The 12,450-nt window shown below is 34.9% G+C and overlaps 1 protein-coding gene across 1 annotated transcript in view; it reads left to right on the top strand.

The window, feature by feature from the left end:
* Window positions 1–12,450, top strand: part of LOC101342993 (uncharacterized) — a 512,538-nt gene that overhangs the window by 202,924 nt on the left and 297,164 nt on the right. Inside the window, exons 36-42 of the mRNA XM_023729385.1 lie at window positions 1,444–1,470; window positions 1,561–1,614; window positions 3,644–3,745; window positions 6,141–6,194; window positions 7,456–7,560; window positions 8,117–8,170; window positions 10,130–10,183. Of these exons, the coding sequence (XP_023585153.1) occupies window positions 1,444–1,470; window positions 1,561–1,614; window positions 3,644–3,745; window positions 6,141–6,194; window positions 7,456–7,560; window positions 8,117–8,170; window positions 10,130–10,183 (450 nt within the window). The remainder of the gene's footprint in view (window positions 1–1,443; window positions 1,471–1,560; window positions 1,615–3,643; window positions 3,746–6,140; window positions 6,195–7,455; window positions 7,561–8,116; window positions 8,171–10,129; window positions 10,184–12,450) is intronic.

Genomic DNA, 12,450 nt, shown 5'->3' with positions numbered 1-12,450 from the left:
TATACCATATATGGAGCCCTGGTGGTGCAGTTGTTAAAGCACTTGGTGGTTAATCAAAAGTTCGGCAGTTCAAACCCACAAGCCGCTCTGTGGGAGAAAGACATGGCAGTCTGCTTCTGTAAAGATTTACAGCCTTGGAAACCATTTTAGGCAGTTCTACTCCATCCCATAGGGTTGCTATGAGTCAGAAACGACTTGACGGCAATGTTTGGTGTGTATATATATATATATATAAATTATAAAAATATATGTTTGTATGTTTTATATATAAACATATAAAATATATAAACAAAATTTATTAAAAATATATTCATTTTAGTTTCTTTTTTCTGAATTATTTGCAAGTTGTTTGTGCTAAATACTAAACAAGGGCATTTCTAAAACTAGTACATTCCCCTCATAACTACAGTTCTTTTATAACATACCCACTGCCTATATTTCAGTCAAAATTCTTTAGCATAGTAGTCAATGTCCTGTATTTTATGGCTCCAACATAAGTTTACAATCTGTGACCAGTCTGGAAAAATACTGTCAATTAGTTTGGGGAATCACATTCTAAATGCATGTATGTGTGACAATGAATGGACATGCTTTAAAAAAAAAATCAAGAATTATGTAGGTACTATTTTACATTAAAAAATTATTAGATTTCCTTAATTCATAGAATAAAACCTTTTTAATACTTGTTAATTAGGATCGATCCAAAAAGAAATTCAAAAAACCTCTTATTTCCTTCTCAAGTAATCAGAAATCGAATGACTTGTTTGCATCAGTCACATTATACAAAGTTTGTCTGAGAGCATATCACCAAAGTTTCTTATCATTGATTCATAGTTTCTTGGTTTCATAATTATAGTTCCAAAAATTGTGTGTGTGTGTATTTATATATTCTGCACGTAATTATCTGGCATATACATGGAGACTGCGGGGTAACATCAAGTCATGCTGCCATGACCTGTAACTGTTTGCTAATTAAAATAACATCTACCTATCTTCTTTTTATGGGCCTTGCCAAATATGAAGAGCCAAAACATTGAATATAGAGTATTTTTTCTCGCCATATATTTAAGTGTATTTATTTGACTACTCTCCATTAAAAGCTATTCTCCAGGCCATTATAATAAGCTCAAGAGACATATGTTACATATAGAGATTAGACAGAAAAATTAACTAAATAGGAGTCTATATTTTAAAGGGATGTTATTATCATTAAGTGTTAAGTCCAAAACATATGGAAAAAAAAGTGATATCACTGTCTCTCTTTATATTAGAAGAATAGGTATAAACTCTGCTTCTGTTAATTTTAAAAATAATAAAATTAATGGCTGTAATTTATTGAGCATATGCTGTGAGCCAGGCACGTGGTATCTAAGTACATTACTTATATTTTTTAATGCTTACTCAAAGCCTATGAGATAAGTAGTATTATGTTCCCTGTTATAGAAATGAAGAAACAGAGACATACAACAGGTGAGAAAATTATAGAGGACGTTGTGAAAATTACCAAATATGATTTATTTTTTGAGTACCAATGCTTACGTATATGAATTGATCTTATAGCTGATGAAGATCTGGATATGAATACATTGAAAGAGATTGTGAAGAATCTTAAAGGTAAACAAAAAGTTATCATGAGAAGATTGATAAAAGCAATAGTCTGATGCTTTTCCATATTTCTTTTTATTTTTCCTTGTATTTTATTAAGATGGTTATATAATTCAAATGGTACACAAAGACTAAAATTAAAATAAACAGTCCCTCATTCCATCTTTCCCCATTCCCAGTAACACTCTCCTTGAGAAAACTACTTTAATGCTTCTGGTTTTAGATCTTTAATAATCACTTCCATATCTTTAAATAATATGCTGTACCACTATATGCTGATTTATCTATACTATTGGTTCCCAAACCTTTTGGTCTCAGGGTTCCTTTATACTCTTAAAAATTATTGAGGATTCCAGAAAAATTTTGTTTATGTGAGTGGTATCTGTTGATATTTACCATATTAAAACTGAGAAAATTTTAAAGCATTTAAGAATTCATTTTAAAATACTAATAATAAACTCATTACATGTTAGCATAAATTTTATACTTTTAATGAAAAGTAACTGTATTTTCCGAAACAAAAAAAAAATTATTGAGAAAAAGAACATTGTTTTGCATTTTTATAAATAGCTTAAATGTCTGGCTAGCTTCTGATATCTGCTTCAGCATTCAATCTGTTGTGATAGGTTGTTTTGGTTGAACTATATGATGTAAATCTGGCCTCACGCAAATATGTAGTTGGAAAAGAGAGAAATATTTTATAGTTTTTTCAGATAATTGTGGATATTCTTCTCTGAGAGTACAATAAAACTTGACTAGTGGTAGTTTCCTAACATTTAGTTACAATGTGGAATCCGAAAGCCTAGTATCAGTGAAGTTTTCATGCTCTGTTAAACATTAAAATCTATTTGTCAGTTTTGAACATTAAATGGATTTTTTTATCCTTGCAGAATTTTTTTATTGTTCATCATTTGGAAAATATTGGATCATTGAGTTTTGTAGATCTTCTAAATGTTGACACGTCATCATATAATATATTTTTCAAATCACATTCATTGATATAACCACCAGTCTCATAAGAAAAGTCTGAAACCATTGGGAAGCTCTCAAGCTCATGGTGGCAGATACAAGTTATCCAAAATTCTTATTTTCATTTGAAAACTCAAATTTTATCATTGACAACAAACATTGTAAGTTTTCTTTTCCTTGAAGTCTGACAGATTTACTTTGTTCATTTTTAAGAATATGTCTCCCACATACCCAAGACTGAATAACAACAGTTTATCTGTCAGTCATTCTTTCAAATAAAAATGGTGTCTGTGAAAAAAACAGCTAATGTAGCTCACAACTCAACTGCACAGTGCTTTTCCTCAAGAGAAACTTTCATAGTTCAGTATATAGCAGAAGTACCTTATGTACTTCCATTTTATCTTACATAATATTAAAATATATCTCATTAATAATAGCTTTTACTGCTTCATCAAGACATTCTTTAGTAAAACTGAATTTTTTTATTTTACCACAAATACATGTTTTTTGTTGTTGTTTTAGGTGGGTATTTCTCTACAATAGGCTTTAAGGTTCTTAAGAGAATATCTTTCCATGGGAAGAAAAATTTCTATTCTTTTATGTGTTTATCTGTATTTTGGCAAAAAAATATATCTTTTTTTTTTTTGCTTTTGTCAGCACCATAGAATTTGAAGACACTAAAAATTAAAAATTTTTATGTAATCAATGTGAAGTTAATTGTAACCTAAATATCTATAGAAAAATCAACATGTAAAATATTTAATATTATCAGGTGAATGTAGTCAACAGAGTGATTTAGGAATTAAGACTCAAATCAATGTTTTGCTTTCAAGTCAGATTTATATGAATTGATTGTCTATGTTACCATAAATACCCAACAGTGTTTACTCTAGCCTTATCCATTTATCATGATCCATTGAAGTATAATTAAGGGAACGACTTCTATTTTAACTCTCTGCATTCTGTTTGAACAATTGTCACTGTGTCAAAATAAAGCATGTTTTTTTCACACCTGAAAATCATTAGGAAATCTCAATTTCTTGTCATTCACTTCCCCATGTCTTCAAAGAAAAAATCGAGGTCTGTAACCTGGACAACTTCCTGGACAATATGGGGATTGAACTTACATATGAGGAACAAAAGGAGTTGGTAAATCATCTCCCAGCTAATGGTGAGCATTTCACTTATTTCGGTGCCCTTCAAAGAGGGCTGATAGGGTTATTGTTGTTGTTGTGTGCTGCCAAGTTGATTACGACTCCTAGCAACCCTGTAGGACAGAATAGAACTGCCCCATAGGGTTTCCTAGGCTGAAATCTTTATGGGAGCTGGTTGCCAGGTCTTTTCTCCCACAGATTGGCTCGTGAGTTCGAACTGCCGATCTTTTGGTTAGCAGCTGAGTACTTAACCATTGTGACACCAGGACTCCTTCTGTTAGAGTTAATTATAAGAAATACTCATATTGTACTTTTAAGTACTATAAAAGCATGCAGAAATATCCTCGACTAAAGAATGGAGTGTGCGTGTGTGTGTGTGTGTGTGTGTGTTTCTTGTTGTGATTTTTAAAATTAGCAGTAAGATTTTAAATGGATATTAAGAAAGTTCTGCCTTCCAAGCTACTAAGAGTAACCTGTGCCAGAAATTCCTGAAATTCTAATTTCTTTCGGTTAAGCAATGACAGTAATAAAGTAGCTTTCATTTACACAGAACTTACTACGTAATAAGGAACCCTGGTGACACAATGGTTAAGCACTTGGCTGCTAACTGAAAGGTCGGTGGTTTGACCCACCAGCTGCTGTACGGGAGAAAGATGTGGCAGTTTGCTTTCATAAAGATTACAACCTTGAAAACCCTATAGGGAAGTTCTACTCTGTCCTATAGGGTTGCTGTGAGTTGGAATCAACTTGATGGCAATGGGTTTGGTTTTGGGTGTACTATGTAACAGGGACTATACTTTAAATATTATTCTAAGAACTAAAGAAGTAACATAAATAATGTCTAAGGTAAATGTTAGTTGTTTTTCCTCCCTTATATCGGAATACAAATGGGAAGGAGGGCAATAAAGTGATGCTCTAATAAAGTGGTGAATCATGAAAGTTAACAGTTGTAGTCTTTAATGAGAAATAGCTCTAATCCCACTGTGATTCATTTTTAGTTTGCTCATTTATTCATTCAACGAATATTTATTTATTGAGGGCCTTCTATGTGCCAGGAGTTGTACTAGGCAAAAGGAATACAAAGATGAATTAGGCGAGTTCCTGCAATCAAAGAATTTATAGTTTAACTGGGGAAGGGGGACAGAATATGAAGGAAAATGCAAAATAAAGTGTTAAAAATTCCACATTACTGAGTGTCCATATAAATAAATATCTGTGGAAGGATGGGAGGAGGATTGGAGGGAGAGTAGGAGGAATCGAATGATGGTTGCTTTTAGGCAGCTGTAAATAACGGAATCTGTGGAGTAGTTTAAAAAAGAAAGAGTGACCCAGACTTCCTGGAGCCATTGAGGCTGGATGAACCCCTGAATCTATTCCCTGAGATAATCTTTAAACCTTAAACCAAAAATATCCACTGCAGTTTTCTTAAAACCAAACAATAGTTTAGCTTAACTAGTAAAAAATGTCTGCCTTGAGCATTATGCTCTTTTAGGAACTATCTACCCACTGCCACTGAGTGGGTTCTGACTCATAGCGATCCTATAGGACAGAGTAGAACTGCCCCATAGGGTTTCCAAGGCTGTAAACCTTTATAGGAGCAGACTGCCACATCTTTCTCCCTCAGAGCAGATGGTGAGTTCGAACCACCAACCTTTTGGTTAGCAGCTGAGCTAGCAGCTGAGAGCTTTAACCACTGTGCCATCAAGAACTATCTATATGGGATCAAATCAACAACAGCAACTCAAAAGATTAGATTGGAATCTTAGGGGGCAGTGAATTTATGTTGATGAGGGAGGAAAAACTCAGAGAAGGAGGGTGAGAATGGTTGCACAACTCAAAGAATGTATCGATGTCACTAAATGGTACATGAAGAAACTGTTGAATTGGTGTATGTTTTGCTGTGTATATTCTCAACAACAACAACAAAATAAATAAAATATACATATATGCATATATATACATATATACATATGTGTACATATATATATGTAAAAGAAAGAGCAAGTCGGTGCTATAGAAGTAGGCAAGGTTAGATCATAGAGGATCTGGATTTCATTCTACAAAATAGTGTGTGTGAGTGGGCGGTGTGCATTGAAGGTTTTTTTTTGAGAGTTGACATTATGTTTTGTTCTCTATACTTTCAAAAGTTATCAAACCAAAGATTATAGATTATAATAACTCAGAAGACACTTTAAATTCTAAAATGTAGTTTTACACATATTGAGTATTGTTAGGTGCCATAAAAATAGCTACACTATACTCCATTTAAAGAGAAGGTAAAATTCCAGGGAAAATAATTTTTAAAGACTTACTGTTTATACTGTTTTTTATAATTTCAAGTCTTTGTGCTTTTTCTTTGATTTTCCATATCAATTACTGCTTCTCTTTAAAATCTTGTATCTTGTCTCACAGCTGATGGGAAGATAAATCAGCTTAAATTGATGAATACCATGAAGACTCTTAAAAGTGAGTAATAAGACAAGAAGACATAAAATTAAAATCTTGATCCTTTGCAATAATATTTTACTAAAGCCTATAAAATGTTTGTCCATGATTATTAGAATGCATATTCATAGTACTGTATACAAAGCTTAGAAAATACAAGGGAAACATAACCAAAACCCAAAAACCAAACCCTTAGCCGTAGAGTTAATTCTGTCTCATAGTGACCCTATAGGACAGAGTAGAACTGCCCCATGAGGTTTCCAGGGAGCAGCTGGTGGATTCGAACTGCTAACTTATTAGTTAGCAGCCGAGGTCTTAACCACAGTGCCACCAGGGCTCCAAGGGAAACATAAAGAGGAAAGTTAAAAAAAAAAAAAAAACGAAAAGACAAAGATAACAAATGTCCATATTTTGGTATATTTTCTTTTATTCTCCTTTATACTTTGCTTTGAAGTTTTTAAGCAATGATTTTTAATGTTCATATTATTTCATGTACGGTAAAATGTTAATCATATTTTATTGATTGGTAGGCAATCTGTGTCCATTGATACTGAATTTCTTTCATGGAAAGAGAAGCTATTAAACAACTTCCATGATCTCTTTATATATTTCTTATAAATAATCTAACTTAATCTGGCTTTGTTAAAGTGGTCATGTTCTAGATCTGCACAGAAACTCCTGGTATAGGTGGTAACTAGTGATGTCACAGTGTCTGAGAGCTCGGCTGCTAATCAAAAGACTGGCAGTTCGAATCCACGAGCCGCTCCTTGGAAACCATATGGGGCAGTTCTACTCTGTTGTATAGGGTCGCTATGAGTCAGAATCGACTTGATGGCAACGAGTTTGGTTTGGTTTTATCCAATATATGGATAATCTTTACAGAAGGTCCTATAGGTTTGCTGTGAGTCGGAATTCACTCAACAGCAACAGATATGAGTAGGTAAAATAATTGAATTATTACCTACTTGGTGAAATTTAGTGGACAATTACATACTTTACATTTAAAAAAAACTGTTTTAGGCTTGTTATCAGAGGTATAATTCTGATCCTTGGACTAGGGTTAATGGTATGAGGTTCTATTTCATATTTTTATGTTTATATGAATTTTGGAACATTTCATTGTGCAACTTCACTTTTTACATTGACATTGAGAAGCACATGGTACAGAAATAGTGTATCCTCATCCCATCACCATATTTGTGTGTGTCTTGAGAGCATGTGATCATGTACATACACACACACACACACATACATATATTTTAACTCCTCTCATCTTGTTAAGGAGGCAAGGTTTCTGCCAAAAATCTAAACACTGTTCTGGAGAATTTGGGAGTGGAGCTCACAGAGCAGGAATTTCAGAACCTACAAAAACATTTATCAGTTGATGGTAAGCATTTCTGGCATTACTAATATTTTTACAGAAAGTTAGGCTTATGTATGAGGGTTCATTACACAGTACTTATTTTGCCATATTGGAACTTTGGAATTTATTTATAAATGTGAAGTGTTAAATATATTAAAATAGTATCTTCTCTTCTAAGTCTTTGGTGTCACCACCAAGCTTAAGCAATATGTAAGAGTAAGTCTGCTGTTAAAGACATGCTGTGGTTAGCCTCAGAAAAGAAAACAAGACAAAGAAAAATAAAAGGGTAAATGAGTAGAAGTAGAAGGAAAGAGGAGGTCTGAAAGTTAGATAGCAAGAAATGGAAGGGATCCACAGGATAAGCACGTAGACTTTCAACAGTTCCCAGGCTGGAAATGGGGGCAGGCTGAAGGGCCCATATGAGAGAGTATGGGGAAAAGAGGTGATGTGATTTGCCTCTTATCCCATCATTGCAGTTTCCTGATTCTGAATCAAATCTTTATTCCATACCCAAGTTTTGAATATAATATTAGATTTGATATGTACAGCACTCTGTTGTTGAAATTATTTTTTATTACAGTTAATGAGAATGTAGATCTGAATACACTTCTGGATGAAGTTAAGGTTCTTAAAGGTATGTGCGAAATTATGACTGGATTAAGAAATGTTCATTCTTAGTGTGAGCTATTCACCATATATAACCTACAGTTCTTTGGATATCGCATTTGGAAGAATAGTACCCTTTGCAGTCTTTGACCAGGTCCTAACTTCTCTGAATTTTTACAGGTAATGTGCTTTAAAATTGCCCCTACTTGAAAAACAAAGGATGTTAGTTGTTTCCAATGAATCTAGTCAATAGAAACTAAACGCAAAATTCAGTGAAGAAAGACAGATAGTATTTATTAGTCAAAGTCAATCATTTCTATTTCTGGCCTCAAGCAAAATTCTTTGTCTCTTATGCCTCAGTCTCCCCTTTTCTATATATTTCAACACGTAATACGCAATTCAACTTTCTTTTCCTTTTCTTCTCTTCAGTCATCCATTGCCATCCTTCTGTCAATCTACTTTGAGAAAATGGTTTGTGAGCAGCCATTTACACCCCAGTATGAATTAAATGTGAGATAATAGACATTCCAATGTTTGACTTGAAAAGGGCATTACACTACCAGTTGCCATGACCTTTCGGAAGCAGATCGCCAAGCCTTTCTTCCAAGGCACCTATGAGGGGTTCCAACAGTCAGTCTTTTGGTTAGTAGTCATGTGGTTAGCCCTGTGTGGCACCTACAGACTCCAAAAAGGACATGAGAGATCATCTGGTTCAACCACCCACTTTTACAGATTGCTCAACCCCCTATTTTTACGTTAAGGAAACAGGCCCAGAGAGGTTACATGACATGCTGTATGTAAGTTACTCAGAAAATTAATAGCAAAAGCCAGGATCAAATCCCATATCTCTCAACTTCAAGTCAGTACTCTTTCTGCTATACCACGCTACAAGACATGAAGTACAAGACACACACACAGTACAAGATACCAAGGATCTATCTTGAATGGAATTCTTATCATTCTGTTCGCAGTTGCTTCATTAAACCACTCAAGCTAATATTATATGCCACCAGTTATAGAAAGGAAAACTTACGTCCCTATGGACAGAGTTTCATGCAACAGGCGAGAAGGTTGAGGAACTGTTGTTAAAGAGTATCTGTCTCAGAGCCCTCGAAATTATACTGCATAGGTGGCTTACTGTGCTTACCCTGGCCCTGGGGATTTAGAGGAATGATCTGTTCTGCTCTTATTCACGGCACAATGAATAAAAAAAGAATCATCTCGAGGCATATCATCGTCAGCTTTTAGAACACTACTCCCTGCTTTTGAGTGGATTCTGACTCATAGCAACCCTATAGGACAGAGTAGAACTGCCCCATAGGGTTTTCAAGGCTGTAAATCTTTACAGAAGCAGACTGCCACATCTTTCTTCCACGGATTGGCTGATAGGTTCAAACAGCCATCCTTTTGATTAGCAGCCAAGCTGCTTAACCACTGCACCACCAGGGCTTCTTTTAGAACACTGGATAATACTAAAAGCTGCAGAAAGAAAAAAGAGTGCCTTGGGATACCATTTCAAGTCAAACTGTTAGTCAAGTATGAGAGTATCATAAAAATAGTAGGAATTAAGGATCAAATGGAGGGCGAAAGGGGAAGGAGCCAAGATAGTTGGGAGAAATTATATGTTTTAAAAAAAGAGCCCTGGTGGCGCAATGGTTAAGCACTGGCTGCTAACCAGAAGGTTGGTTGTTGGAACCCACCGGCGGCTCTGGGGGAGAAAACACTTGGTGATCTGCTCCCATAAAGATTACAGCCTAGGAAACCCTATGGGGGCAGTTCTACTCTGTTCTATAGGGTCACTATGGGTGGGAGTCGACTTGATGGCACACATACTTTAAATGAAAGTTTCCGAATTGTCCACTTTCATTTCATTTGGAAGGGCTGTCACACAAAACTCTAAAACAAATTTTAACTTTTAGACTTTTTATACAATATTTTAACCTTTCATATTGTTCATGAATTACTATATATTTTTCTTTTATTATAGATGAGAGAAAAATAAGTCAGAGGAAGCTGATAGATACAGCAGAGGCTGTTAAAGGTAAGATGAAAAGGCAGTACAACTGTTATCCTTTTGCTTTGATTCTTGTTCTATTACCTAGAGATTAGATTGTGGATCTTGCCACCCCCTATAAATTGTTTTTATAGATATGTAATTTTAGATATCTATCAGTTAGTATACCTTGATAGCCCTGGTGGCACAATGGTTAAGCACTCAGCTGCTAACTGAAAGGTCAGTGATTGGAACCCACCAGTGGCTCCAGAAAAGACTTGGCGATCTGTTCCTGTAAAGATTACAGCCTGGGAAACCCTATGGGGAAGTTCTACTCTGTCATATAGGGTCCCTATGAATCAGAATCGATTCCATAGCCCACAATAACAGCATACCATGATAAAATTATTTTGAATCTTGGAAAGAAGTTCCAATCTTGATTGATGAGGGAAAAATCAGCCTTTGGGTTTACCTAGCAAAAAGTGAAGTAGTGAACTCAGGATTTTATTAGCAACAGATACTACCTTTCTAGGTAGTCTGGACAACAAAAATAAACCTTATTTATTGATCCGAAGTATTAGTATTAGATTGCTTGCCTTCAACGTTAGAATTTATTTAGTCAGTAAACATTCATTGAGTTCTTACTGTACTAGGCACTTCTCTAGGTATAGGAGATACAGTGGTGAATCAGACAATGTTCCTGCCTTCATGGAGCTTACATTTCCTTAGTAGGTGAGGGAGAAATGAATAAATCAAAAATGAGATAATTTTGGAAAGCAATAAGTGATAGGAAAGAAAAAGAAGGTAATATATTAGAGAGAGGCTTTGGCAAGGCTATTTTAGATAGGATGGTTAGGGAAGGTCTGATAAAGGAGATGATGTTAGAGCTGAGGTTTAGACTCAGCCTCCTTATAGAACTTTGTGTTGAATAGGCTTTTCTTCAAAATAAAAACGGTTGTCTTCGAGTTGGCACTGACTCATGATGACCCCACGTGTGCGTGGCAGAGTAGAACTGTGCTCCATAAAGTTTTCAGTGGTTGATTTGTCAAAAGTAGATCTCCAGGGCTTTATTCTGAAGTGCCTCTGAATGGACTTGAACTTCCAACCTTTCAGTTATCAGCTGAGCACATTAACTGTTTGCACACTCAGGGATTCCTTTCTTCAACATAAGCCTAATTAAATAAGTTCTACTTTTAATTCTAATATTAAACCTCATTGCCACTTGGATAAATTTTATTTGGACTTCATGATGGACATAGTAATGATCATATACAGACAATAGTTGTTTTCATGTTGTAGAGTTATAATATTTTTTTCATGGTTCTTTCTCTTTCCTAAGAGGGAAAGATTGATATCAATAACCTTGAACCATTCTGGAGAACATTGAAGTGAAGCTCTCTGATAGGGAATTTGAAGAATTCATCATACAATCTTCCAGTTGATTGTGAGCATTATAGATACCACTATTTTTCCCCCCAGGGGGAATTTGGGATTGTGGATTTATGATTTCACATTCCCAAAACTCTATTCATTTAATCTCCTGAAGGTGATTGATATATATGTTAAGAGAACCCAGCCCTAAAGTAAGCCATTCTGTTTTCCTGTAGTGAGCACCACCTTCATGATAATTTAGAATATTCCATGTTTATTGAACTAAAGTGTGGTGATCATGGTCAGTTTTAAGAATATTGGTCAAGTGATTGCGCTGCTTTTAAATCCTGCCCCAGCAGCCTGATTTGGTGGAATGGAGCAAGTACTGATTTAGCAATCTGTCAGATATAGTTTTCTATCTCATGCTAACTTTGTGACTTTTGGGTGAGTTTCCTAACATTTCTGAGCTTCCACTTCTTTATTTGTTTAAAAAAAAGTCATAATAACTTCACAGAAGTTTAGGTATAGTATATGAAAGCATCCATCACAATACATGGCTTGGTAGACACTCATTAAATTACATTTTTTTTCCTTCTCTGACTGAAAGAGAGAGTAGGTTAGAGATGTCAGGAGACCAAATCAAAACTACAGGTTTGGAGGAGAATACTTTTAAATCTTTAAAATTTTGTTGTCATGCTATAAATAATTTAACATTTTAGTACTTTAACCAAAAGAGCATGTGTTCTTATGATGTGGGAAGGATGATAGAAATACAATGTAATGAAAATCCTGGACAATTGTTAACTGCTTATGCTCTGTTTCACAATTAAGAATTCCATATTGTAAAGTATTAGCCCAAGAGACAGAAAGGGCCACATAAACCAGAGACTTCATCAGCCTGAGACCAGAAGAACTAGATGGTGCCCAGCTACCACCAATGACCT

Source organism: Trichechus manatus, unplaced genomic scaffold, assembly GCF_000243295.1.
Source record: "Trichechus manatus latirostris isolate Lorelei unplaced genomic scaffold, TriManLat1.0 scaffold00028, whole genome shotgun sequence".
Lineage (NCBI taxonomy): Eukaryota > Metazoa > Chordata > Mammalia > Sirenia > Trichechidae > Trichechus > Trichechus manatus.
The sequence above is the reverse complement of the archived record's forward strand: the minus strand, read 5'-3'. Positions and strand labels throughout refer to the sequence as shown.